The sequence below is a fragment of the Gavia stellata genome, chromosome 2 (assembly GCF_030936135.1).
Source record: "Gavia stellata isolate bGavSte3 chromosome 2, bGavSte3.hap2, whole genome shotgun sequence".
Classification (NCBI taxonomy): Eukaryota; Metazoa; Chordata; class Aves; order Gaviiformes; family Gaviidae; genus Gavia; species Gavia stellata.
In genome coordinates, this window is record NC_082595.1 from 33,392,313 (window position 1) to 33,419,258 (window position 26,946).

Genomic DNA, 26,946 nt, shown 5'->3' on the forward strand with positions numbered 1-26,946 from the left:
TAAAAGAAACTATGGTATTTTCAGGAGGGACTTTCCCCTTCTTGGAACCTTTAATTTCTTACTCTTCCCCTACAGATGGGAAATTGTAACAAGAAGAGGAGTTTATTACTAGTTGTAAACTAGTTGTCAGATAAAATGTAGATTATTTTTGACAAACTGGAAAAAATATAAATCAGTGTGATGGACATTATGTCTGTCAGTTCTCTATGTGCCTTATCACATATCTGCTGAACCCAGTCCATTCATTTTATTCACCAAAAGTGCAGAATAGTTTATTACTTCCCTTCCTTACACAAAGGCTAATGAACTATCAAGCAATATGCTTACTGACTCCCCAGAAGAGTAATTTCTGCAGAGCCCAATGTTTTTGTACACTTATCATGACCATTTGTGCAACCATTAGGACTTCCCTGTTTGCTTTCCTCACTAGAACACTGTTCGTAGATAAAGTAAATGAAAACTGCTCTAAAGTGCTTACCTACAATCCTGCCTACTTTTCCCAGAACCAGAATATTAGGCCTCTGTATAATTTCCCCTCTGAGGGAACCATTCATTCCCTTTCAAACTTTTCTTTCAATTATATACCACAGGAGTAATGGAAAGATGAAATTGTAGCCTGTGATGACTACGAGCTCTTATCACAGAGCTACCATAGTGCTGCAAATAATTGCCTTTGTAATGTCAGAAGAGTCATGGTTAACAAACGTTCATTTGCCAGGAGAACAGTGATAAATGTCATTAACTTAGAAAATGCCTGACAGTTTTTCCAAACAATCTGACAACTATGATCTGGAACCGTAACAGATGGATACCAGAAGTTCACAAAGTGAACAGTATGGAAAAAGATCTATGCCACAATAAAAGTAGGATAAATACCTTAATCATTAAAATACATCAAACTTTCTATGGAGTGTGTTACTACAATAACATTCCTTCTGGGAAGAGAAAAGCATTGACACTCCAGCTTCAACTTTTCAGGGAATATGCTTACACCATTGTTCTTTCACTTAGTTCCTTCAGTTTTGTCTTGCTGGAAAAAGAGAGATGCTTTTCCAAGTGTCTTAGTTCAATAAAGTAGTTAGACATGGCTGAAAAATCCTTTCCACGTAGTCTACCATGTTAGCCAGCAACACTTGAGCTCAGTTGGGATCCTTTGTCTCAGACTGAAAAAAAAACTTCCTGCAGTTTCTACACAAAACTATATTTTATTCCAGGTTCTTAAGCATGAGGGATTTAACACACAAATTTCAATCACATAAGGAAATAGGCATATTTTACCGAGTTTTACAAGAGCCTTGTACCACCCGATAACCATCTACTTACTCTGAAAAAGGAATTTTTGAATCAGTTTAAAAACCTCCTTTAAATGTAATGTATGTTGCTCTTCCTATGTCATATTGCTATTCCATTTCTTCCCTTTTTAATTTAAATGTTTGTTACTGAATACACTTTTCGTGTTCTGGTTCAAGATGGCTTCATAGTCCATTACAAATAACCATCTGAAATGCTCCATCTTCTGTCAATGCGAAAGATGCTCCAGCTAATGACAAACTCTGTGGATAAGTTTCATGTTTTGTATAGAATATCGCGTCAGTTCTTGTTGCCCCTAGAAAAACAGTCTGCATTTCAATGAATCAAGTTAATTTACACGAACAGAAAAATACCTCAATAGTACTAGGGTATAACACTTATTATAAGCTGTTATATTGTAAGCTTATAATTTATTTATTATAAATAAATCCTTATTTATGAAAGAGTCCATTTATTCATCTCTGACGGGTTACTTAAACTGCTAATTAATGTTTACTAGGGAATGTCCTGGAGGAAAAAGAGGTGGCTTTTCTGAAAAAGTCACGCTGAATAAACCATGTAACTGTGAATCTGTCTGTAGCATATCTAAAACACTGAGCACCATATTATGTAAGTTATGATAATCATCTTGTTAGTCTTGTAACAGGAGATGTTTTAGCTCCTTGTTTCAGAAATTCTGGCAGTTGTTGTGCTGTGTCTTATCACAGCTTCTCCCAACATGTGGAATTTTCATGATTCCAAATAATTTAGGGGATTTTTTTTGCTTAAATGTGAATGGCTGTGTAGATGTCTAAATTTCAGTGTGTTCTGCAGAAACAAGTTGCCAAATCTGCAGAAAATTACAAAGGCGTCTGTATGCTACTTTAACATTTCCTGCCACTATACAAACATTTCCTTTCAATTTCCTCAACTCCACAATGTGTATATGACAAATAGAATCCATTCCAAGAAATTCCATTTTCAGTTGGTTCCTTCTCCCTCCTTTTCTCATTACCATAATGGGCCATGAAAGGACAATTTAGGCAGCCTGGTTTCCACAGTAAAGGAATCTTTTATTAGGGATTGAAGCTCAATGTCCTCTATAGAAAGCAGGTAACGAGAAACCTGTGAACAAAAATACTCCGAAAAGTGATATGCACGCTCTGAAGGAGTGCACAGTAACATTAGAGACAGTTAATATTGCAGTTCTTCCATGTTTCTGAGAGGATATACAGACAGAACATATTAATGTCCAAATTTCAGTATAGAGAGAGTTAAATTGTATGACAATTTCTGCTAATTAAAGTGTTATGCAAATCATCTGTCTGTCCTATTTAATTAAGCCTAACTTAGGCAACCCTTCAGAACACTTCAAATATTGATTTACACAAGTTCTGTGCTAGTTTATTTTAAAACCATAATAATTAGGATGGATAATTAGTCATCCTATTGACACCCATGCAACCTTCCAACAAATTCACATCTCACAAGGATAAGAATTTAATCCATTTGCTTAGGATGAACCCTTCTTGAACCAGTGAAGTTAATAGGCCCCAAGGTAACTGATTGCAATGTGTTTTTCTATTTTCAGCTAGTTTTCACAGTCTTCAAATTTCATTGAATGGATTTCCACCCGCACAACACCAAATTGTATTTCCACATATGACCGAAATGTTCACTTCAGAAAGGCAGTGGGAAGTGGGATGACTTCTATTCAAGCTATGCTCTCCCTGTGGAAAAATTTATGTTGACCAGATGGCAAAATGATCCATTACAGCAGTGGCCCTGTTATTCCTAACTCCAGCAACATGCACCTTCAAGGTAAACTAGCAGGTTCTTTACCTGTCACTGACCAATTTCATCACCCACAATTCAACACGTCTGTTCCTGCTATAAACACAGCATTCAAGGAAGCATGTTAGCTAATATAAATTAAAAAAATTCCTTACATTATTTCATTCTAGTGAAAGAGAGGTGTAACTCCACAGCTTCATATTCCTTCAGGGTTTCCAGCCTGAGTTTAGACCCTCTCTAGCATGACAGATTCCTTCTCTGAAGAGGTAGATGAAGTGCTGTAATTAATGTAGTTTAAGATGCCAACTTCATACTCTTTATGTACACAAAGTTATTTTCTCATCCCTTATGGCCAAAGTATGGGCATCTCATGCTAATCTTTCCTAAGACACCCTGTTCTTACCAGAATTTGCCTGCCTGCCCTCTCTTGACCATTTCAAATAAACTCATCTCTAATAGAAATCAAGTGCAGCTCAGTGCTACAAACAAATGCAGGAACAACTTTGCTCCTGCTACTAGCTTCTTATAAAGACTATTCATAAACCTAAATCAAACAAAGAGTATTTATGTGGCCCAATCTTCCCCCAGTAGAAATCCATGGAAAAATACCCACTAATTTCAATGGACAATACATCATTCCTCAGCCGAATATATTCACATGCAAGTATGTTTCCAATTAAGCCTAATATTTGCGTGTGGACCAAGTACTGATTGTAAAGAATAGGTAACATTAATAAACACTCAACCTTAGTCCCAAAATCTAGATAGCAACCAAAACCTAAGACTAAATTACAGTATTAATACTCATCTGGCGCCACATGTTTTGATTTACATTAGGTTCAGATACGCATCAGCATGAGGGTTCTCAAGGCCTGGAGAAAGCTGGCAACATTCCTCCCCATACTTATTCTTGTTTGTGAAAACTTGTGGGAACCAAATATTTCAGGCCCCTTGTGTGCATTTGCAGAGTACTCTCAATGTACAGCTGATCACTATTTTGCACTTTTGGAGCTTGGGTAGATGTTTGTGGCTAAACACAAAGCTCATGGCTTCAACACAGCCCTAAAGATTAATTTATGTACTTTACTCCACTGAACAAAACAGAATAAATCGCGGACAGATGCTCTCATTTATCTATGTGGTTTCATATGCAAAGACACAAGGAGGATCATCTGGAAATGCATTGAGCCCATTGAAACAAAGATCCAGAACACAGAGACCACCAGCTCCTGTTTAGCTTTACCTGAAAAGAACATGGACACAGCCAATCCAATCTACCTGTATACACCAGGATTTTCTCAACTTTTACACTGCGTTTGAGTAGCCAAGTGGCACTAGGTCAAATCAACATTTCTGCAACACAATCAACATTTCTGCAATACATAAATTCTGGTTCTACCAACAGGCAGAAGTTCGGGGACCCATAAGACAAAGATCTTAGATGAAAATAGGATGACTTGCTCTTTATTTGAAATCCAAACTCACTTGTCTACTGGATTTTTTTAAAAGAGTTTCTGGTTTAGGGAAGGTTTTCCACATACCTCTGCAATTCTCTATTTTTCTTGGAATTTGAAATACTAGGAGTGCTGTGAGAAAAACTGTCACCACAACATTGTAAAAGAAAAAGCACTGTTTTGCCAGAAAAGCCTGCTATTTTAGCACTTCGTTTGTTTGCTTGTTTGCTTGTTTGTTTAATTTTTAGACCAACTTCTTGGTTAAAGAGATGAGAAATATTATGTAAGTATTCAAATTTCTCCTCTCACAGAATTATAACTAAATTACTCAATTATTCATTTATAATCCTTTTTCTCCTTTACTGAGTTCTCACACTGCCATTGTACAGATTATAAGGGATCAAACTAGCTATCAGGTTTTAAAAAAAATGTAATTCTAAATTTTGCCATTCTTATTTAGATTGGATAAACCAGTAGAGTGAGATCTGTCCACTGACTTGATGAAAACTCATAGAGAAACTAGTCTTCACTTACAAGCGTGACAGAATCCCGCTCTAAATGTTTAAATATTTGCATTTAGTCCTCCTGTAGACAACTAACACGAAGTTAGTGTAAATCAGGTTATAAATCTGAGTTATTTCAAAGATGCATTTTGCATTAGAGCCAAAAGGTATATCCTGAACATCCTAAGTCAAACATTATAGCATCTATGAAATGTGATAAAGCAGTGAACCAAGAGTAGCACATTTTTGTTAAATCCTTAACAGCAGTGTGCTAAAATGATAGCAAGCCTTTGCAAACTGGATTGCATTAGCCAAACTTGATCCAAGAACTGTTTACACCCACCCTATTCTCTACACTGGATCTTTGAATGCAACCTTAACACAAATCAAAAATCCTTTTAAGCCAGCTGGTCAATCACATGGCATCAGGCTTCACAAGGAGCGTGAAAAATCTTCCGGTCTTCTGAGGAGATGAGGTCCCTCATCCTCTTTTGCTCAATGAGTTGAGGACATTCACTCAATTACAAGGCTGAACAAGAATAGATTATCATCTCCAGGTGCTCTTGCTTGACTTTGTTAACTTGGCTCCCCTAAAATGAGAGAAGATACTGCGCAAAAGACTGACCCATCCTGCAAGGGTACAACTGAAAGCAGTTATTTGCCAAATGGGATGAAAACTGGTTTTCCTACATAAGAGGAAACATCGGTTACTATTATTGCTAGGTATGGTTGCCTCACCCTGCGAAAGCAGAGCAGCACCATAGTGTTCAAACTGCAAAACCAAACAAACAAAAAAGCCACCACCCAAAATTACAACAAAGAAAAATCACTGACTTTTCCCGAACACAGTGGCTAGCCGGCCACTTTGCTATAGCAATCTAAAGGCTCATTCATTAAACAAAATTGCGCAAAGCTACCATTCTTGCTTTATGAGTATATTGACCAGCAAATGTTAGTCTTCTGCCAGTGGAAAAATCTCTCATTTTTAAAGAAATACTTGAAGTGAAAATAAAGCTGGTTCACTTTTTCCACAGAGCTGTGAAAATGAAAGTCTTTGCCAGGTGAGCTGAGGGTATTTGTTTGAATAGCTCTACTAAAAATTACAAAACAAAATGTGCAAACTGGGGTGCCTAAATTCATACTTTGGCACTTAAATAAGCCAGCCAGCTTACAGGAAAGTTTATCAACCAAGCGCTTCCCCTCAGTGAAACAGGAGTTGTTTCTGTTCACCATTTGGGAAACTGAGATACTTACATCAGTACCTGGATATGACTTTGGATACGTGACCTTAGGAACCCAAGGAATTTTAATTTCAGAGGTGTACAGTGGCATCACTGGCTGCAGCTTGTGCCACATTCCTGCCGATGGTTCACACTGCTAATGCTGTTGGCACCGTGCAGTGTTTTCCAGCCTTAATGCTTAACTCCTGCCTGAGGTGGCTGCACTTCATCTACATTTTATTTTCGAAGTATTAGTTCATTTCCAACCACCTTACAGACAGCTCCCCTGGATTTATAGTTACTTAAGATGTAAACAAGATTAACATAAGAATCAAGCAATTTTTTTAATTCACATATTTGTTTCTTTTTTTTCATAATTCATGTAATTGTTGCATAATTCACACATTTATTTCATTACACCATCTACTGTGGCTGTGGTGCTTGCGATGGGGGCTGCACAGTCAGTCCACAAAACAGCAATCTCAACTCCCTGCATTAACATGTGAGACAGAGATTGCTTCCCCATGCCCTGCCAGGGCACCTGATCGCTCAGGTGAGCCCTGGGAAAGCACAAGCAAAGTAGGTATTGCCATGCTCTGCCATGGTTTCTCCACAGAAGAAGGAGCATAACTCTAGCCTGAGCTAGACTTCCCTCGGTCCCCGCTCACAGGGCTTGCCCTGTGCAGGCACACCCTGCAACCTGCTCATGTACTCTGCAGCCCGTCCACCTGTGTCCCACAGAGTGTTTCACTTCAGTGACACTGGTGGAAGGCTCAGGGATAAAGTGTAGTGGGACTTTTGTTCATTACATCCTCTCAGATTTCACTGCAATAATCTCAGACCACAAGGACATGAACCCTGGGTACTGTCGCAGAAGCCAGCAGGAGCCAGGAGGACTTCTGACTGGTTTATGGGAATGTAATCCGAGGTGCGCAGTTAAAAAATATGCCGATATATTAAAAAATAAAAGAACATTATTTTGCATTTAGGTAGTTCTCCTTTACATGTCCCAGAGTATCTTACAAAATGGTCAATATAATATGCACCTCTGTCTAGCTCATACCAGACTGGATGGGCATTACAAAACGGTAAGGATTTGGCCATCTGACACTGAGCAGGAATACAGAGATTAAACAGGCTGTTGAAACAGAACTTCTCCTTTCTTCCTCAGAGTTTCAGGGAATGTTACTTTGACAGCCATAATGGAAAAGTTTATGCTACCACCATTCCCACTGCCTCTTCTATGGCTAAGCAGAATGATCCCACCTCCGGGGCTCTCGGATATGTACCCTTCAAACCTAATTGATTTAAAAAATCCCAACATTCAAAAATCATACTAATGCTGAGAATATAATCGCACCCTTAAAAGCCAATTATTAATGACAGATGAATTTAAAACTGCCCACTTTTATACTGACTTGCTCTTCATCTTGTCAAAGAGAAGGCAGGAAGCAGGTGGAAAATCAGCATGCATATTATTGCTCATGTGTCTAATTACAAGAACTGTGTTGTGCCATGAAAAGTCTTTTAACAGAGCAAGAAGCAAATTCTGTAAAGTCCCATGATCTGTTGAGTCACACTGCTCCAGAATGCATTAACTCTTGTCCTCGGTATGAGATTCGACAAATAACGTGAACATGAACCCTGGTCAAAAGGTAACTGCATTGCTTTAACCGTGAACAAATCCAAAGGCTCATCTTAGATTAAATGCTGTACAGGTCTTTACCTCGGCACATTATATCCAAAACACAATATTTATGTAGCGTGTAAGAAGCCAGTATTTGTAACAGGAGAGGTACAGCGTTCAGACAGAAGTCTGTTTACGGATTTTGGCCAAGTTTTGTATGCAATAAAGAGGATGAGCCAAAGAAGAGTAAAAGCCAATAAGAATATTCTAATACTATTTCTTTCAGGTCCAACTTTTTAATATAGTTTTATGTAGCTCTTTCTTTTTTTTTTCTTTTCTCATATGGCCACGGTTAAACAGCTCAGCTTGTGCTTTGGTTTCAAGAGCAAAGCCAAATCTTTGGCTTGGCTCTACCTTCAAACCTTGGAGAAAAACAAGGGCAATGTGAATTAAAAAGAAAAAAGCTAATTCGACCCCACTTTAACCTCTGTTTTCAAATAGAAATAGTTCTCTCAAGTGTAGATAAACCTAATATGGTGTGATTCTGAAACATACCTATGCTTCTGAAAGATGGAAGGTCCCCTATCATAATAAAAATCACAGGCCACGATTTCTTCTTCTGTAAACTGGAACCATTCCACTGTACACAGCAGGGATCACCAACAGAAAAGTCAGTCCCTAGCATACCCAGAACAATTTTAAAGGCTTCTTAGATGATGCATAGTAGCAAAGTCAAAGACTTTTTGAACCAGTAAAATTAGAATTGTAAACTGTGACTAACGATCTTTAATCCTTTACAACCCAGTGTCATATGGTTACTTTAAGTGCCCAGAAGATTATTAGTTTTAAGTGTTTAACGTACCACACAAACAACCTGTATCAACGGAAAAAGCCTTGCATAAATACTTCCCAACAATCCATTGTGTGTGAGAGTGAAGAACAGGTTTCAGAAAGTGTTATTTTTGAAGTGTTTGTTTAGCATGTTTCCCACAAATATTTTCAACCCTTTCAGATCTGCTCCCATCCTGTTTCCCCACACACAAATGTACAACTACCTCAGGCCTCATTTATTTTGAAGCTCTCTACAACAAACAGAGAAAATCCAAAGGACTGTTTTTGGCACAACTGTTCAAATAAAACAGATTCTAAATATTTAACTTTTCCAGATAACCAGCATCACAGAAAACAGCAATGTTGGCATTCAGTCACCTAATAAGGAAACGTTTTTATTATAGCTCATGTGAAGAAAGTTCTGTTGTTCTTTCTACATTTCTTCATACATACATACATTGTATGCTTTGTTTTCTTTTTAATTTGCAAAGATTAAAGGTTGTTTGACGGCTTGAAAATAATGCAAAAAGAAGCTCAGTGCATGATGCTCCCAGGAGGTTGTGAAGCTGTTGCAACCAGAGCTGTTGCTGATTAAATCTGTCTATTGTTATAAAGCATTCTGGGCCAAACCAATCAACCCCCTGGCATAATTAATGAAGTCCACAAGGGCCTTTAGTGGGACTTGTTTTCATCAATCAGGAGGAACAAACCCAGGCTAAAGCAGAGTGGAAAAGCCTGTCTATTTACAAGCCTGCCTGCCTTGGGTGAACAACTACAGAACAGTCCCATATCAAGTACCATTGATTACTAGAAATTTTGCCTCATACTTGTAGGCTCATTTACATAAGAATAACGTGGAGGTAAAGACACAGGCTCTCTCTTGCACCAAAGTCATGGGCATCCTCTTTTTGCTTTTCTTCTACATATGTATTTATTGCAACCATGCAATGGCAGGTACAGTTTGCAGAAAAGAGGGGAAGAATCTTTGAAGTTGTCAATCAGTTGCAAGGAGAAAGGGTGAAAATCCAGTGTCATGATTGACATGACTGAAACAAAGAAACCAACAAACAGAACAAAAAGGCAGGAAGTCTAGATGCAAAATTAAAACTGAGAGAAAGGGCCTAGTTTGTGTCTTTTCATTTAGAGAAATGCAACTATTTCTACTGGTCATAACAACACATTTTTCTTCCCTTCTACCTCCTATACTATGTAAGTCTGTAAAGCTCCTTATAGTATTCAATAGCCCTGTATTAGACACTCTCTCAACCATCTCTCTGCTGAAACTTTTGCTTCTGCTTGCATCTGTCCAGACTGCAGCAGCCCTCCCAGAAGCAAAGCCAGGGTTAGAGCCCTGGAGTTCCTGGCTAGCTGCCCCGAATGTAAGCAATGAAACCACGCTGTCTCTCTGCACTAGCTGACGTCAGATGTTTTTGCGTACAATACTCTGTAGGCTCCTTAAGTCTCCCCAATGACATCCTAAGGAAGTATAATTGGCACAGAATATAGGCCAAGAATCTGAGCACTGGTCATTCAGACTAACAGTGTTGATGTTATGACACTTGCATTGAGTTTTATTTGAAAAACACAAATGAACTTCCACAAAAAACTCACAGCCTTGACTATGGGAACATTCTTACTTAGAAAAGCACTGGATTAACGTCAAAAATATACTCCACTAACTTCAGGATCAAACATCTAGGTGCTCCCCCAGTTTGGTATCCTTCGGTATCCTACAGTGTAGATACCACAAATGGACAAGATATCCCTGAAATGGTCTCTGAAATCCTACACAGATAGGTAATGACACCTTTCCATGCTTACTCAATCTAGGAATTAAACTCTCTCTCCTCTGCATTGCAGTGTTCAACTGGTTGCTCCTAAGAACTGTCAGCTTGGTTTGAAGTCACTGCATTTTCAGAATACAGCCTGCAAATTCATAGCATAATCTACAGCTTTTATTCCTTGGTTATTCTCCTCATAAGGCTTCCAATTTATGCCTTTGGCTGCAATAGTCAAAAAGAGAAGGTGGAAGAATAGAGAAATCAGTGTTACAAGAAAAGCCTGAAACAGCAGCATTTGACACTGAAGAATGATAGCTACGCAAAAATTGAGAAATACGCAGTGAAGATTAGCTACTGACAGAATAGAAAGCAGACTGCAAAGAAAGGACTGGAAAGAGAACAAGGAATTCTGTGTGTGCAACCAACAGTGAGGATGATTAGTTATGCTAGAGATAATAAAGACTATGATAAAATTGCATAAGGCTCCAATAAAAGCAGGTACGAAAAAAGGTGAATTAAGTTTGCAGATAGTATTCTGACCCACAAACTTTCTTACTCAATTGTACAAGGGGCAAAAAGGTCCGAAGCAAGGCATTTTTCTTCTAGCCTTGCTGTGGACAGGGTATGCTCCATATAAAAGTCACACAGGCTCATTTTTGACAAGTGTATTGAAAAGGTGACTGCACCATGACATCCTTGAGGCTAGCACTATGGTTAGTTATGTGACATTATATTCTCAGAGATGTATGAAGGTATTCATGAATATTCAATGCTTCCGAATGTGACTTTAATGTGCAAAACACATCACCTCATCTGGAGAGAATTAAGTTGTACAGAAAGGTAATAAAGAGAAAATACTTTGTTCATTCTTTCAGCTAGCAATACAAGTGGACTAGCTGAACCCTTGTGCTAACAGCACATCCATTAAAGTCGAGAGGAATTCCAGCTATGCAATAGCAGCAGGATTGGGGTGGACTGTCCTATTATCACTGATCCAGCAGACTGATATACCACAGACTAGCTACTTAAAGAAAAGAGTGTACACTGTGTTTCTAAGAGAGGTAATAACACCATCATGAGTCCTGTACCACTAGTGTCCCCATTTAGAGGAAAATTAAAAGAAAACTAAAAAAACCCCTCCAGGCCTGATTCTCTTCTCTCCTCATAAGGCTTCCAGTGGTATTACCCTTCTAACTGCAGTGGAATCACTCCTATTTACACTGTTCTGAGTAAAATGAGGCTTCATGCCTGTTGAAACTAAACCATCTCCTCCTACAGTCATTTGCTATTATTATATTGGACTGTTTAGTTAAAGGGATGAACTACAGGACGTGTGACTACATTAGAAGTCACTGTTTCATACTTGGGATGTTGGTAGGGAAAGGGGGAGAAGTGACCTTTCAAACCACTAACATTTATACTGATATTTTTGGCTTTGCTGCTTCTCTGTTGTATCAACTCAAAGGAACTAGAAATCATGTCCAAAAAATGATCTTAAATTGCTTTTTGAACTTGATTAGAAACTGCAAGAACTCTAAAATTGTAAGTCCCTTAAGCTAGGTGGGATGTAGCCTTTATTCAGCCAAACAGGAGAGCGATGAGAATAATGATTCTCTCTACCTTCAGGCAGTAAGGGCTATTGAGATTATGGCTTTAGCTACATGGTGGGAGTTTTGGAAAAGTCATAGAGGAAACATCCAAGATCAGAAGTTACTTATGCTTCTGCTTCCCAAACCAATTAGGTAAGTAAGCCAACAGAAAGGGTCCCTACCTCCTTGCCAGACAGAATAACTGGGCACAGTGCTGTTGTGAAAGAAGGGTGAACTGCACCATGACAGAGTGTGATGGTCATGAACCTCTGCAACTAATCACACCCCTGCCTCTATTAAGAGTCTCCATTGTAACAGAGTCTGTGCATGAATTCACTAAATGACAAGTAAACGTAATCAGACAGGATCAGCCCTTACATCAATGGGAGTTTGCCTCAATACAGGCCTGAAAATTTGGCGTAATGACTGAGAGGGAGCATTGCAGACACTCAACCATTCCTACAATTTGAACCTGGACAGATCTTGCAGTCCTGAACTATTCTCTACTTTCTTGCCAAAACTGTATCTCAGCTTTTGGGGGCACAAGAGGCGTTAATTTGACTTTGTACTTCTCTGCTCCCAGATCAAGCACCAACCAGTCTGTTGCCCTGATCTTACTGGGTGCATGGGAAAACAATTAAAGGGCATTACAGGTCACCCACATTTGAGGACTTCATGTATTTACAATGTATTCTAGTCCAACAAAAACTGCATCTAAGCAGTCATCCAAACAGAGGACAATAAAAGTCCTTTCAATTTTATAAGTTGTCTTTACTCAAGAAGGACAATAAAAGTGGGAAGTTTAAACAACAAGATCTCACTGGAAAACAATGGAATAAGGTAAGCCACTGTTTGAGTAGTGCTAATATAAATTTTTTCACAGCTTGTTACGACTGTAATAGGATTAGTTGAAAAATTCCATTGTGACTCTCTTTGGTGGAAAACCAGGTCTTTAAATGAAAAGATGTTTTTCATTCAAAGTGTTTGTTTTTCATAAAAAACTTGATTTTTAATGAGAACAAAACAAAAACAAAAACCCACAACAAGTTGTTTCTTTGTGTTGAACTTCCCAGAGAGCCACAAAATCCAAGATGCTTACAAGTTTTCTGAGGCATTACATCCTGCATGTATAGTCAGCCTAAGGACCCCAGCCCCTGAAAAAGAAGGAACTAATGAAGTTTCAAAATTACATGTCCCACAAGGCATCACAATGGCCAATCAAGATTTTGAGTTTTGAGCCAAATTACTCATATTTTTGAAGGCTTTTTATGTTGTTTTTATGTTGTTTGAATTTTCGTCCTGAAAATACATTGAAATTGCAGCTGAAAATGCGTATCTTTTAAAAATGTTCCCTAAGAAGTGAGAAGCCTGTGTTTTCAACCAGTTTGGTATACTAAGCTTTGCCTGCTCTTTTCTCTTGTGTTCTGTAATGCACCAAGAGAATTTAAGATCTGAAATTTAATTTACAGCCTTAATCTTATTTAAACATAGTTTTATTTGTGGTTGAATGCAGATACTTGGCCTGCCGTTCTTAAACTAAAACAGGTATTAAAAATAGCTTAATGAAAAACAGTGGTCTGTCTCTTCAACCACTGCTTCTTCTCCAGTAACACAGAAATCTAGTGCATTATGGCAACAATAGTTAATGTTATTTCTAGGCAGTGCAGAGTGCAGGAAAAACATAGTGTCTAGCATTTATCTAGCATTTAGTCTGTTATGAGAGAGGACAGAGCGTGATGGACAGGGTGGAGTGAAGAGGAAAGCAATCCAGTAATAATACAATACTTGGGGTATATACAGCATCATCTTGCAGATGAAAAGATCTCAAAGTGGTTTTACAAACTTTAGCAATGTAATTTGACTAGAATAAGTTCCCTTGTGCCAATTATGACCCTTGGTGTGGCTTTTCATGGAAAGGAGACTCTGCACCAGTCCCAAACAGAAAAGCCAGTGTATTGCATTAAGGGAAGGCTAGGGGAAAGGATCCGTGGATGACAGCATTAACCTGGGACCTTAACAGTCCATAAAAGCAGATGCTGCAGTAAAGGCCTGGACTGATGCAATAGCTGGATTGCAGACACGTGGCTGACACAAAGGTTTTGGAATGAATTCCGCTCCTCCCACAGAAGTCACTGTAGGAATTTAATTTCTCTTGCTTTTGTACCAAATGGCAAATGCTAACATTATTGATGAAGCCTCAAAAAGTTCCTGCGTCATATAGCATGTTTTTCAAGAATTAAAGGAAAAAGCCAAGAATTTATTGGAAAATAATCAAGCAATGCATGAAATGTAACATGAGCTATCAATCTTTTCAAGGAGTTTGTTCAGAGATACATGGTCTGGCAAATAAGAAAGTTGGAAGTCATATGTGATAAATCACCCCATTAAAAATCCCTCCAAATTTAAACCCCTGTGACTGCCCATAACCTGATCTATCAGGAAACATCCAGAAATGAATTCAGACTGTCAGAAATGCACATATCACGAAACTGAGGTAAAACTTTGACTTCAGCCACCAGGGCTGATTCATGTCACATGGCTACTGGTCCTTCCATGGTCCGCATTTCCATTAAGAGCAGTCAGAGTTTTTTGTGCAGAACGTGGCCAGATCTCGTAGTAGAATTCCACAGTTCACATAAGATATTAACAGGGGAATATTTTACCATAACTGTTTTTGGCTTTTTTAAAACACTTCTTACTCAATTATTGGAAAGGTGGATAGTTGGTCATTTGACTTATCCTCATGGAAGAAAGAGAAAATTGCTTTCCTCAGAACAGTCTAGTCTGTCTTATAAAACCAGAATAATCTTGCCAGAACCGCTCACTGAATGCCTTTGATTAAAATTAAGAGTGAAATTTAAAATTTTGGTTTTCTTAATGTTAGCATTTTCAAGATTTTTTATCAGCTCACAGATGAAGACATAAGGAGTTCTTAACCTTGCAAAATATAGGAGAGAGTTTGGTGGATATCCTTGGAGTGATGGAATAACTTTCCTTACCATCTATATTCCAAACAGGGTTTCTTCTTGTTCAAGAGTATAACCACCAATTTACTGAAGTTTTGAAAATATGAGTCTCAGAGGTCTCTGACATTCCAGGTATTTCTTTCATTTTGTAATATTTTTTTTTACTGGCTTTACCCCAAGAGTAGTATTGGATTCTCAATATTTCAGAAAAAAAAACAGGACAATTGTTTAGATGCCAGTTTGCAAATTTAGATGCTTAATTCTATATGCTCACACTTGACCTGGGCCTCTTGCCCAAAAAAAGTGCAACAGAATCAAGAAAAAATCTGCCTTTACTGTATTGATAAAGATATGCAAAGGTTACTGTCTATGTTCATTGCTTTTAGGGTTATTGGCTGTGGGGAGCAGGGAAGGGAAGGCATCTCTGCATGGAACATGGACATTTTCTTCTAGCTATCAGGTCATTGGAATGACCCTGATGGAGTTACAGAATCATAGAATCATTTAGGTTGGAAAAGACCTTTAAGATCATCAAGTCCAACCATAAACCTAACCCTGCTAAGTCCACCACTAAAGCAAGTCCCTAAGGGCCTCATCCACACATCTTTTAAAGACCTCCAGGGATGGTGACTCAACCACCTCCCTGGCAGCCTGTTCCAGTGTCTGACAACCCTTTCAGTGAAGAAATTTTTCCTAATATCCCATCTAAACCTCCTCTGACACAACTTGAGGCCATTTTCTCTTGTCCTGTCACTCATCTCTTGAGAGAAGAGACCAGCACCCACCTCTCCACAACCCCCTTTCAGGTCATTGTAGAGAGCAATAAGGTCTCCCCTCAGCCTCCTCTTCTCCACACTGAACAACCCCAGTTCCATAAGACTCGTGCTCCAGACCCTTCACCAGCTTCGTTGCCCTTCTCTGGACACACTCCAGCACCTCAATGTCCTCTTGTAGTGAGGGGCCCAAAACCAAACACAGTATTCAAAGTGTGGCCTCACCAGTACCAAGTACAAGGGTACAATCACTTCCCTAGTGCTGCTGGCCACACTGTTTCTGATACAGGCCAGGATGCCGTTGGCCTTCTTGGCCACCTGGGCACACTGCTGGCTCATATTCAGCCGGCTGTCAACCAGCACCCCCAGGTCCTTTTCCGCCAGGCAGCTTTCCAGCCACTCGTCCCCAAGCCTGTAGCGTTGCATGGGGTTGTTGTGACCTAAATGCAGGACTCAGCACTTGGCCTTGTTGAACCTCATACAGTTGGCCTCGGCCCATCGATCCAGCCTGTCCAGATCCCTCTGCAGAGCCTTCCTACCCTCAAGCAGGTCAACACTCCTGCCCAACTTGGTGTCATCTGCAAACTTACTGAGGGTGCACTCGATCCCCTCATCCAGATCATCGATAAAGATACTAAACGAGACCAGCCCCAATACTGAGCCCTGGGGAACACCACTTGTGACTGGCGGCCAACTGGATTTAACTCCATTCACCACAACCCTTTGGGCCCGGCCATCCAGCCGTTTTTTTACCCAGCAAAGAGTGCACCCGCCCAAGCTATGTGCAGCCAGTTTCTTCAGGAGAATGCTGTGGGAAACAGTGTCAAAGGCTTTGCTAAAGTCTAGGTAGACAACATCCACAGCCTTTCCCTCATCCACTAAGCAGGTCGCTTTGGCACAGAAGGAGATCAGGTTAGTTAAGCAGGACCTGCCTTTCATAAACCCATGCTGACTGGGCTCTGATCGTCTGGTTGTCCTGTACATGCTGCATGATGGCACTGAAGATGATCCGCTCCATAATCTTCCCTAGCACCTAGGTCAGGCTGACAGGCCTCCTTCCGACCCTTCTTGAAGAATGGCATCACATTTGCTAACCTCCAGTCCACTGGGACCTCCCCAGTTATCCAGGACTGCTGGTAGATGATGGAAAGTGGCTTGGTGAGCACTTCCGCCAGCTCCCTCAGTACCCTTGGGTGGATCCCATCTGGTCCCATAGACTTGTGGGTGTTTAAGTGGTGTAGCATGTTGCTAACCATTTCCCTTTGGATTGTGGGGCGTTCATTCTGCTCCCCATCCTTATCTTCCAGCTCAGGGGGCTGGGTACCCGGAGGACAACTGCTCTTACTATTAAAGACTGAGGCATTAAGTACCTCAGCCTTTTCCTCATCCTTTGTCACTATGTTTCCCCCTGCATCCAGTAAAGGATGGAGATTCTCCTTAGCCCTCCTTTTGTAGCTAATGTATTTATAGAAACATTTTTTGTTGTCTTTTACGGCCATCACCAGGTTAAGTTCTAGGTGGGCTTTGGCCCTTCTAATTTTCTCCCTGCATAACCTCACAACATCCTTGTAGTCCTCCTGAGTTGCCTGCCCCTTCTTCCAAAGGTCATAAACTCTCTGGTTTTTTCCTGAGTTCCACCTAAAGCTCTCTGTTCAGCCAGGCCGGTCTTCTTCCCCACTGTCTTGTCTTCCAGCACATGGGGACAGCCTGCTCCTGTGCCTTTAAGACTTCTAATTGCTTACAAAATTTGGAAGATCTATCTTCTATACACCACCCAGCAATCATAGTATAGCCATAGCCAGATCCAGACTGTCTTTACTGGAAGATTTATCTATTTCCCAGAAAGACTATGTCTTTAGATATGATCCAGTCCAATACGTGTCAGTGCATTAACATGATTTACATGATTTTTTTTTGCATCTGTCATTAAAATATAGACTGTTAGCCTGACATCCATCTTAGGATGTATGAAGCTTATTGATGCTTTTATGATTATGCAATCTGATGTCTGGTAAACTGTGGAAAGCTTTGTGTAGGTGGGGGAGTGCATGTCCAAAAACTAAAGAAGAACTTCAAGAAGGAATGTTGTGTCATTTACTTGAGGCAGAAAGTAATGTGATATAATTAAAAGTGGTCAAGAAAGATTACTATCTTTTGGCATCAAATTTTAACACATGCAGTAAAATAGAAATTATCAACCTTGCATAAACCAGATCTTTTCTTTTTTTTTTTCTTCTTTTTTTTTTTTTTATCCCCACAGTGGGGGTCCAATAAAACCCTGGAACATCCTGAGCATAAAGAACATCAACTGGATGTAAAACAGAACTCTATTTTTTTAATGGTTTAGGATGGGAGGATCTTCCCCTGTAATGGGAGGAAAAAACTGGAAATGCCAGTGCTTGATCTTTATAAAGGTTTTGAACTAATATGTAAAATTAAAATGAAGATAAATGAAAATGCTTGTGAAAAGGATTATCAGAGATAGGACAGTACTATAATAAGCACAATCCCGCAGCCTGCAAATTAATATAAAAGCACAGTGGGGAAGTCTGGAAAGTTTTATCTTCTTGGAAGAGGCTGAAAGAACTGAAAAAAACCTGTAATTTTCCTTTACCAATTTAGGACAGGCAAGGCAAGGCAAGGCAAGGAAAGATAAGAGGACCAAAGAGTATGAAAAGTAATTTTCTTCACAGGTGAAGAGGGTGAGGAGTACTGTTCTCTGTTTGTGTAATAGCTAAATCAAGACTAGGGTGTCATTAAAAATTGCTACTGAAAAGTAAAACAAAGTTCTCCATTAGGAGCTAAGTCAACCATTTACTATTTGGCCCTAATGGTGTGAACAATCAGTAGTTTCAAAGCCACGAGTTTTTCAGTTGCCAAGGAGTGTCTTGAAACCAGTATTCTAAAAGAATATTACTCTGAAACTATTCTGTTTCTCAACAGAAAAATAACAAAAAATGGAAGAGAAGAAAAGAGAACGACCTCCTACTCTTCAAAATATTTAAAAATAAAACAGTAGGGGATACAACAAGACGTGACAGTGCCTCATACATCTACCTCCCCAACAGTTTCTCAATAATGCTGTTTTTATAGCAAAATACAAATCACAAATTATAGTTCACTCCAAATAATTGAGTTCATTCAGAAACTCTAAAAAGAACATTTAGTGAGTTAGCAACCAGAGCCATTCCAAAGAATCTGAAGAGGCCATAAGACTGTTGACCTGGAAGCCTCCAGTCCTCCTCTGTATCAGTTTGTCTTACTTAACTTTCTCACAATGCTTTTCTCTTGGTCTTCCATGCACAACTTGCTGAGATAACAGGCTAAACAACAAATATTCTACCAGCTGATGTCTTCCAGCACCTGCAAATTTTACAAGGCCCAAAAGCCAGATCTGTGGCCATCACAAAACATTCAGACTTCAGCTGTAGATGTCATGAAAAATTGCTAGTGCCTTTTCTTGTGTAGGGGAATGACCTGCAGATGAGCCCAAGCTATAAAGTTCACATTAATAATATCTGGATTTGAACTTGACCAGAATTTGGCAGAGACTGACTGCCCATCTGTAATGGACTGAGCTCCCATTGACAAAATCCATGTGTGGACTTAATAGCCAAATGATACGTTTGAAGAGTTATTTAAAATCAATCATTCTGCCTTCTACTTCCCTTTCATGGCTTGAATTGAGGTTCTTAGGGCTCAATTCAATGCCATTTCAGGTACTCTGGACTATCACACCTACATGCCAGAACATCACAGATTTCCAGTAGCGTGTCATATCTCCTAGCCCATGCAGATATCAGATACCCTAGGCCATATGAAGGCATGAGATGCCTATATTTCAGCAACTTATTCCCATGCTCTTGGTTTCCCCAGCTACAGCTAATGGCTGTATTTACAACACAAGTTTGAGAATGCAAATCCCATCTTTGGTTGTGACTGATACCTCACCAGTTGTTGGAAGGAAGCAATGTCTTCAGGGCTGAAATGAGGTAATAACAGGGAAAAAACCACTGGTTTTCCTGTGTAATTCAGTGGTTTGAAATTAATGAACCACTCCTACTCAGGGTATTTTCCTATGCAAATCTACTTTGTATATTCATTTAAACTCAATTTCTGAGTGTCCAATATAGGCGCAATGCATTCAGACTGAGTGCGACTCTTTGGACATATGTGCATATTCTGCTCTAAAGTCCTCATCTGACCCCTTTTAATGCTGAATGCAAGCAAATTTGAGAACAGAAGATTGGCCAGGATTCTGCAGGCCAACACATGATCTACTAGGAAACCCTGCTGAAAAATGGAGGCAAGAAGCTTTTAAAACATTTTCTTCCCCCTCTTCCCTGTGTTCTTTTCTCAGTTTGTTATGATAACCATTTTGATTTCTTTCTGTTATACCTGGTTTCATATCTCAGATAGTCACATTGTGAAAAAAGCCTAATTCAAAATAGTTCTAGAAAACTTTCAATTAATTTGTAATAAATATCTAACTGGGAACATGCAACTGGATCTTATTTTTTTCTTGCTAGCTTACACATCTTCAACTGCACGTAATTTATCTTCAGTCAATATTAAAAGCAACATCTGGAAAATGCAACAATTAATGAGAATAAATACAAAGTCACTGAGCTGTTACTCATTTTCCTATGCTTAGAGAGGAATGGCTATTAGAATTGATGTGATTGGGCAGACACACAAACTCTTACATTTATTTCCTCTGGAAGAAAATGATACTTTTGTTTTTTCATGCATGCTTTTTTAACTTCATGGCTGAATTTTGCCAGGATAGGCATAGCAGGAGGAGATTAGCCAGGTTCAGTTTGGAATGAACGGGAGCATTGGAGTACAGAACAAGGTTTGTCTTGGTCCTTTGTAAGAAGGTGACTTTCAGGGAATGATCAGCACACAGGGATCCCAATTGCCTCTGAGAAACAAAACAAAGCAGTCTAACAAAACAGAAACCTCACTGACAACCAACATAGTTTCTGTGTGAGAAAAACTCACAGGTACGAATGCTTTAAAGCAGTCAGATGACAAGGGAATAAAAACTGCATTCAAATCTTTGAATGTCACTCTGTCACATTAGTCAGACTCACTGACAGACTTTGCCAACAGATGCAGATTATATGGACAGATAAATGCAAGCAGCTATTTGATATAGATACAGACACGTAATCGCTAATAACATAATCACTTTAAATTCCCTATTTTAGTCTATTAAGAATGTATTTACAGCAGACGTTACACTGTTTTCATTTGCATTTGCAGCCAGTCTATACTACATTACTGCATACGCACTTCAGTGTTCTCCCAGATTGTGTTTTGAGAATGAAACTCCTGTTAGATCGAGCCCTCTGGGACTAATTGATAAAATCTTGTAACAGATTTTTAAAGCCTTGAATCTGATAGTTTGTAATAAAATGGCAGCAATAAAACACTACTCCGTTGTGTCAGAAAATTAAATAAAAAGCTACATGTTCCATTCATGTGTGCACAGCCAAATCCAAAAATGAAATTGAAGACAAATCTACATGACCGGAATATCCAGGTACAGTGGCTGAAATCTGGGTACTTCTGAAGTCACTAAAGCCATAGTTTGAGCAGACCATGAATTCTGATTTAGGATTCTTTGTTCTGGATGAAATATGTCACAATCACATGATCCAATACTTTTGGCATAGATATGTTAAGAATTTTGACAGCCTGACCCTGCCTCAGCAGGCTTTATGTCAGAACAGGATTTCCTCTGGGCCTACCCTATTTTATGGTGGATCATGTAAGCCTTGTCCTCTAGCACCTGCTTAAAGCATGTAAGCAGAAAGCTGGCAGAAAGCATGAAGCTGGCACTACATCACATGTCTATGCCTGATCCAGATTAAATGTGAACTACTGGGTGAACTAGTAGCACGTAGTCAGAGTATGAATGATTGTTCAACCACTGTATGGGAGTTCTGCCACTGACTGCCAGGGGCCCTAAATTTCTACCCACTCATTTCATGGGTTTAAAATTTAACACATGAATCAAAGTCAAATTCAGTAAAGTACAAAGAAATGCAACAATTTCTTCCTGTCTTCTATTTTGCTGGTCGTACCAGATTATCAACAAAACAAACACCAATTTTTCAATCACTTTACAATGCTCATTAAATAAACTACACAACTGATCAACGAACACATTAGTGCTAATAATGTCATACTATTCAATCTTTAAGGAAACAGAATACAAACGTATTAATAATAAGAGGATAGAACCGAATAGTAAATATGTGAAACTGTACTATGTCTTAGCCAATGATACATTATTTAACCCTGGCTCTTTTAACTTGAATTATATTATCAAGAGAATCTCTAAAGACCTTAAGCACATATGTAAGTATATTCCAGATTATGGATGACTTTTTGCATCCTGCGTTTGCAAAATTAATGAAATTTTATACTGAGTACTATTTATTCTCATTTGTGTAATGTACAGATTATACTTAGAAATTACTCATTACTTTAAGAGTTTTTTTGAACATTAATAATATTATCAGTTAAACTCACCTTATTCATATTTCATAGAAGTGCTCCCACAACAAACTATAAGAAAAATTTGTCTCTTAAATTCAAGCTAGCAAAATGAACACTAAGCTTCACTGGCCATTGTGACAAGCATTAACCTACCCTTCCTTTGCCTATACTCAAACTCAAAAAAGGACATACATCCTCTGAAAAATCTCACACTTGGTTCCCAAGAATCCCACAGGGATACAAACTGCTGGTAGAGCAGATGTAGCAAGGATAACCTAAGAGATCTACAGTCCAACCTGAGCTCTCCTCAGGGAACTGCATTTTCCCTGTTACGTGATGAGAAAGTATCTGCACTGTCATGTAGTGTTCTCCACCCACACCAAGGTTGCACCTAGCCCAGAAGCTACAGTAACTGGCAACTGCTGAGGACATAGTCCAAAATATCCAGTTTCTCCAAGGCAAAAAGCCTTCTGTCCTCTGGTCTTTACAAAATAAAAAAGCTCTAAAAGAATACTACCTGGATTTTCAGCTGATACTGGGGTGGGATAAAGTTCATCTGAAGCATAGATACCTTCATATAGGCTAGAGATCTAAACTAGTTACTGCACTCAGTGAGGTCCAGTTATCTAGTTCATCTGGCCAAGTGCAGGTGTTGACTTTATGATGAGGTGGGCTGCTCTCTAGGCTCCACGGGCTGCACTGACTGCATCTCCACAAACTACAGCAGGAGTTTAGACACTGAGTTCACATACAGACAGCAGTGTGTAGGCTACTACATTTTGGTGTCTTCATCAGAACCCATACAGTCCCATGTTCAGTGTTTTCAATGCATTTCTGTTTATTTTTCATAGCTGTTGCTAAAATTCTTACTTTTGTCAATCTGATGTGGCAAACCCACAATATTTTCTGTGAAATGGAGGAAGAAATGGGGAGTGCGGGCATAAAAAGAAATCCAGAACAAACAAAAAATTCACAGAATACCTGCAGAGGCACCAAGGCATATGCGTAAAACATAATCTCAACAAACACTATGTTATTTTAGCAACAAGATGCATACTTTTTTCCTAACTCTGGAAAGAAAAAGTCTTCTAAAAAATTTTGAAAATCATCTTCAACGTAAAAAAAGAGCTAAAATGAAGATTTTTCTACCCAAATCCACCACTCTAAACAGAGCTATTATTACGTGACCTGACATTGATGGGGGTTTTGCCAGCAGTAACATTTTGTCATCAAAACTAATAGGTTAAATACCACTCTACAAATGCCTTTAGTGATCAGCAAAGGCCTATTTCTCTGAACCAACAAAAAGAATATGCACTAGAAGTCATTACAGAGCATAGATATGTAATCCAGTAATTTCATGCCCTGCATCTGTAAGTCTCCCAAATGTCATTAGTCTGTGCTAAATCAATTTAGACTGACTTAATCAAATGAAAGCACTGGATAACTAATTTGAACTAGAATTTCCTGAGCCATTATTTTCTATCTTCCAAAACCTCAAAGCTTATGCTGATTTCACTGGCTAATTGTAACTGGCAGGTCATTCGCAGAGTAGCAAAAGCAAACCACTTCAGGATGAGTACAATAAACTTAATGTATTAATTTGTGATCCTTAACTCACAGAAACATTCTCCTAAGCAGATTGATACCTCAGGTCAAGACAAGTTTCTTTATGACCATGACCTGTTGACCATGACATATTAGGACATATATTCAGGTGAAAACTAGAAAAAATAAAAGCAATACAGGCTAAAATAGTCAGCTTTTAAGTGGGATATTAGGGGTTTGCCTGAAATTTTTAGCACTATTATTTTTCTTCAGTTATTTTCTCAGGCAGGCTAGGTGATAGTGTTATTTGCACCTGAAGATTTTCTTTGAAAGCACTTGGGTTACTATAGAACAACAAAGGAAATTTTAGCCCATTATCAATAAATTGGGTTTCATCTTTTGTTTTATAAACACAGTACATATGCAGATGTAAATTCTCCTCATTTTACTGCGACAAATACATTTCAATAAGCTTTCTGGTGTTTGTATGACCAAGTCTGAATCAGAGTTTGCTAAGCAAACTGAGTAAAGAAGACATCTGTATTTATCCCTTATATTGAAGCCTGTGTGTCTAAAGATGGTTAGTTTACAATCCAGTGGATTCAGTCACGAGGTCCTTCCTATTCCATACACGTAGCAGCCCAGAGTTAATTCTCTGTGGATGTTCCCAAAAGCCTTGGCACTACTCTGAGAGGTAATAAGGGGAAAATCTAACCTAGTTTTCTCAAGACCTTAAAAGACCTATTTACTGAGTATCAGTAAGGCTCAGCCATCAAAACAACTTATAAATATAAGGTCACTGACACACATTATATTTTTGGAGCCTGGAAGAGAGATACTGCCTAGCACAAACTAGTGAAGACACTGTTTCAGCACCTAGATTCATCTTGATTATGTCATATTACATATACAAAAGAAGTTAGAACAGAGAGGGCAGTGGTCCCTTCTGGCACAAGAGGTATGCCTACAAATTAAAGCAAAGCTAGCTATGTAGTGTCTGATGACTTACTTCTACTAGTCCAGGTATGGCAACACAGACTGCAGCATGTGCTAGCCCTCCAGAGATACCCTCTGCATAGTACAGTTGTGAGCAAGTCCTGTTGTTAGCAAATCCAACACAATCACGCTTTTGATGCTAATGTACTACTGGCTAGCAATCATAAGACAGGTAGACTATCCTTCTGGTTTCTCTTCCATTGTAAATATGTCTTTAGATGGACAGGAGGTTACAAGTTCCCAGTAATAACACCGCTTTTCTTTGGTGTTTTTCTAAGTTTTTTGTGTGTGTGTTGAAGCCTTGGCTTACAGCAATTGCACTGCAAATTCAAGAATTCTTGCTTTAGATCTAGTCTCTAGCACTGTAAAAATTAAATAAACACTCCTAAAAGTGACATTGTATTTTACAGGACAGAAATCCCAAAGGAAATCTTTTCTTGCTAACACTGACTGAACAAATGACAGAGCAAATCTCCAGCACAGAAAGTGTTTGCTTCAAACTCTTGTCTACACTGTTTAAGGTCCTTTCCTTAAGTACCTACTGGAGCATCAAGGAGAGGAAAAAGTATTAACAATTATTGCTTTGATGTTAAAAATAGCTTATATAAAGGAATCTGTAAACCTCTTAGTAAGAATATGGCTGGCTGTCTTTTGGTGATTGCTTGTCTTTTTAAATCCTTTTGGGCCTCAATTCAGTAAAATACTTAAGCACAGTACTTAATGTAAAGCATAACCTTAATTTCCACTGAATCTGAAGTGTGCTTTTGGGTGATTTACTGAGTCATAGCCTGTATCATTAATGTTTCCTTTCAAATTAAACATTTTTCCAAAGACACCGGGAAACTCAAGAAGATTCTCTAAAGTTTATTCCACTGAAAGGAAGGAACAGTGAGGAAGGCATCAAAACTTATAATCCACCAATGCACTAAATGTATCTGAATATTTTAGAGGCTTCAGTCTTACGACATTCACCTGACATTCTTAGTCCAGGTTTAGAAAGCTCAATTCTGAAGAGTGGTGAAAAAAAGTAAAGCAAAAATTCAACAATTACAAAAAAGGCTACATAATTAATTCACGCTAAACTGGCGATCAGTCTGTAAATAGCAGGTAAGTGATGTAGCAAAAAGCAGGTAACACTGTCTTTCCAATTTCCTGTTAACTGACAGCTGGTTTCTGATGGGAGTTTGCTTCTTTTCAGGTTTGCCTCCTAAGATTTACCACCAAACACATGTAACCCACACTGTCCTTTTTCCAAGTATCTTCTTGCTACACGTTACCCAAAAAAAAGAAAATACAAGTAGATAACAAAGAGGCAGAGAATTAAAGAGGATGCAAAAAATAGATGTCAGATCCACTCATAGATGCAAACAGATGCGAGCCACAGACTTTAGTGGAGTAATGTCAATTTACACCTAGTAAAGCCTGGCCAAAAATATTTCCATATAAAAGGAACGTACAATACATGAGCCTACAAAATCATCACAATGCAAATCATTAAGTCGCTGTCATATAATGAGAGTGGAAGCATAATGGTTATTAAAATGGCTTTCACTTAAATGGCTTCAGTTTTAACAAGGTTTAATGCATGTTTTCACAGGAGCTTTGCAAAGTAAGGACAATACAAGTTCTTACCTGAGCTTTTATTGGTTTTGTTTTGTCTACTTTTTACTTGCTCAGTCCATAACGTAGGATAACGAGAAGCTATATCTAGAAAAAAACCAACAGAACAAAGTTTGTAATTGCTACAATTTTTTTAAACGTTACTAGCAGCTGAATAGTAAGTGGCTAGTTTTAAAGATACATGGATCTAAAAAAGAAAAGGGCACACTGGTTTCTATTAGGACAGTTAAAATCTTTATTCATGCAAAGGCATGAATAGTTCCTTCCTTATCCCATTCAAACAAAAGGTTGAAATAAATAATTGTAGACTAAAATTATGTTTAATTGGAATAAAAATCTCCCACTGTGGACCCAAAATATGTAATAACTTCAGATCAGATTCTGCGAGATTTGCAGTGAGAGGTAAGGCAGTCACAATATAGGACTATCATTGCATGTAGGCCT

The 26,946-nt window shown here is 38.7% G+C and overlaps 1 protein-coding gene across 1 annotated transcript in view; it reads right to left on the reverse strand.

Moving 5' to 3' along the window:
• Nucleotides 1-26,946, reverse strand: part of SMOC2 (SPARC related modular calcium binding 2) — a 149,554-nt gene that overhangs the window by 47,848 nt on the left and 74,760 nt on the right. The window contains exon 7 of the mRNA XM_059835164.1: nucleotides 26,515-26,589. Coding sequence (XP_059691147.1) covers nucleotides 26,515-26,589 — 75 coding nt within the window. The remainder of the gene's footprint in view (nucleotides 1-26,514; nucleotides 26,590-26,946) is intronic.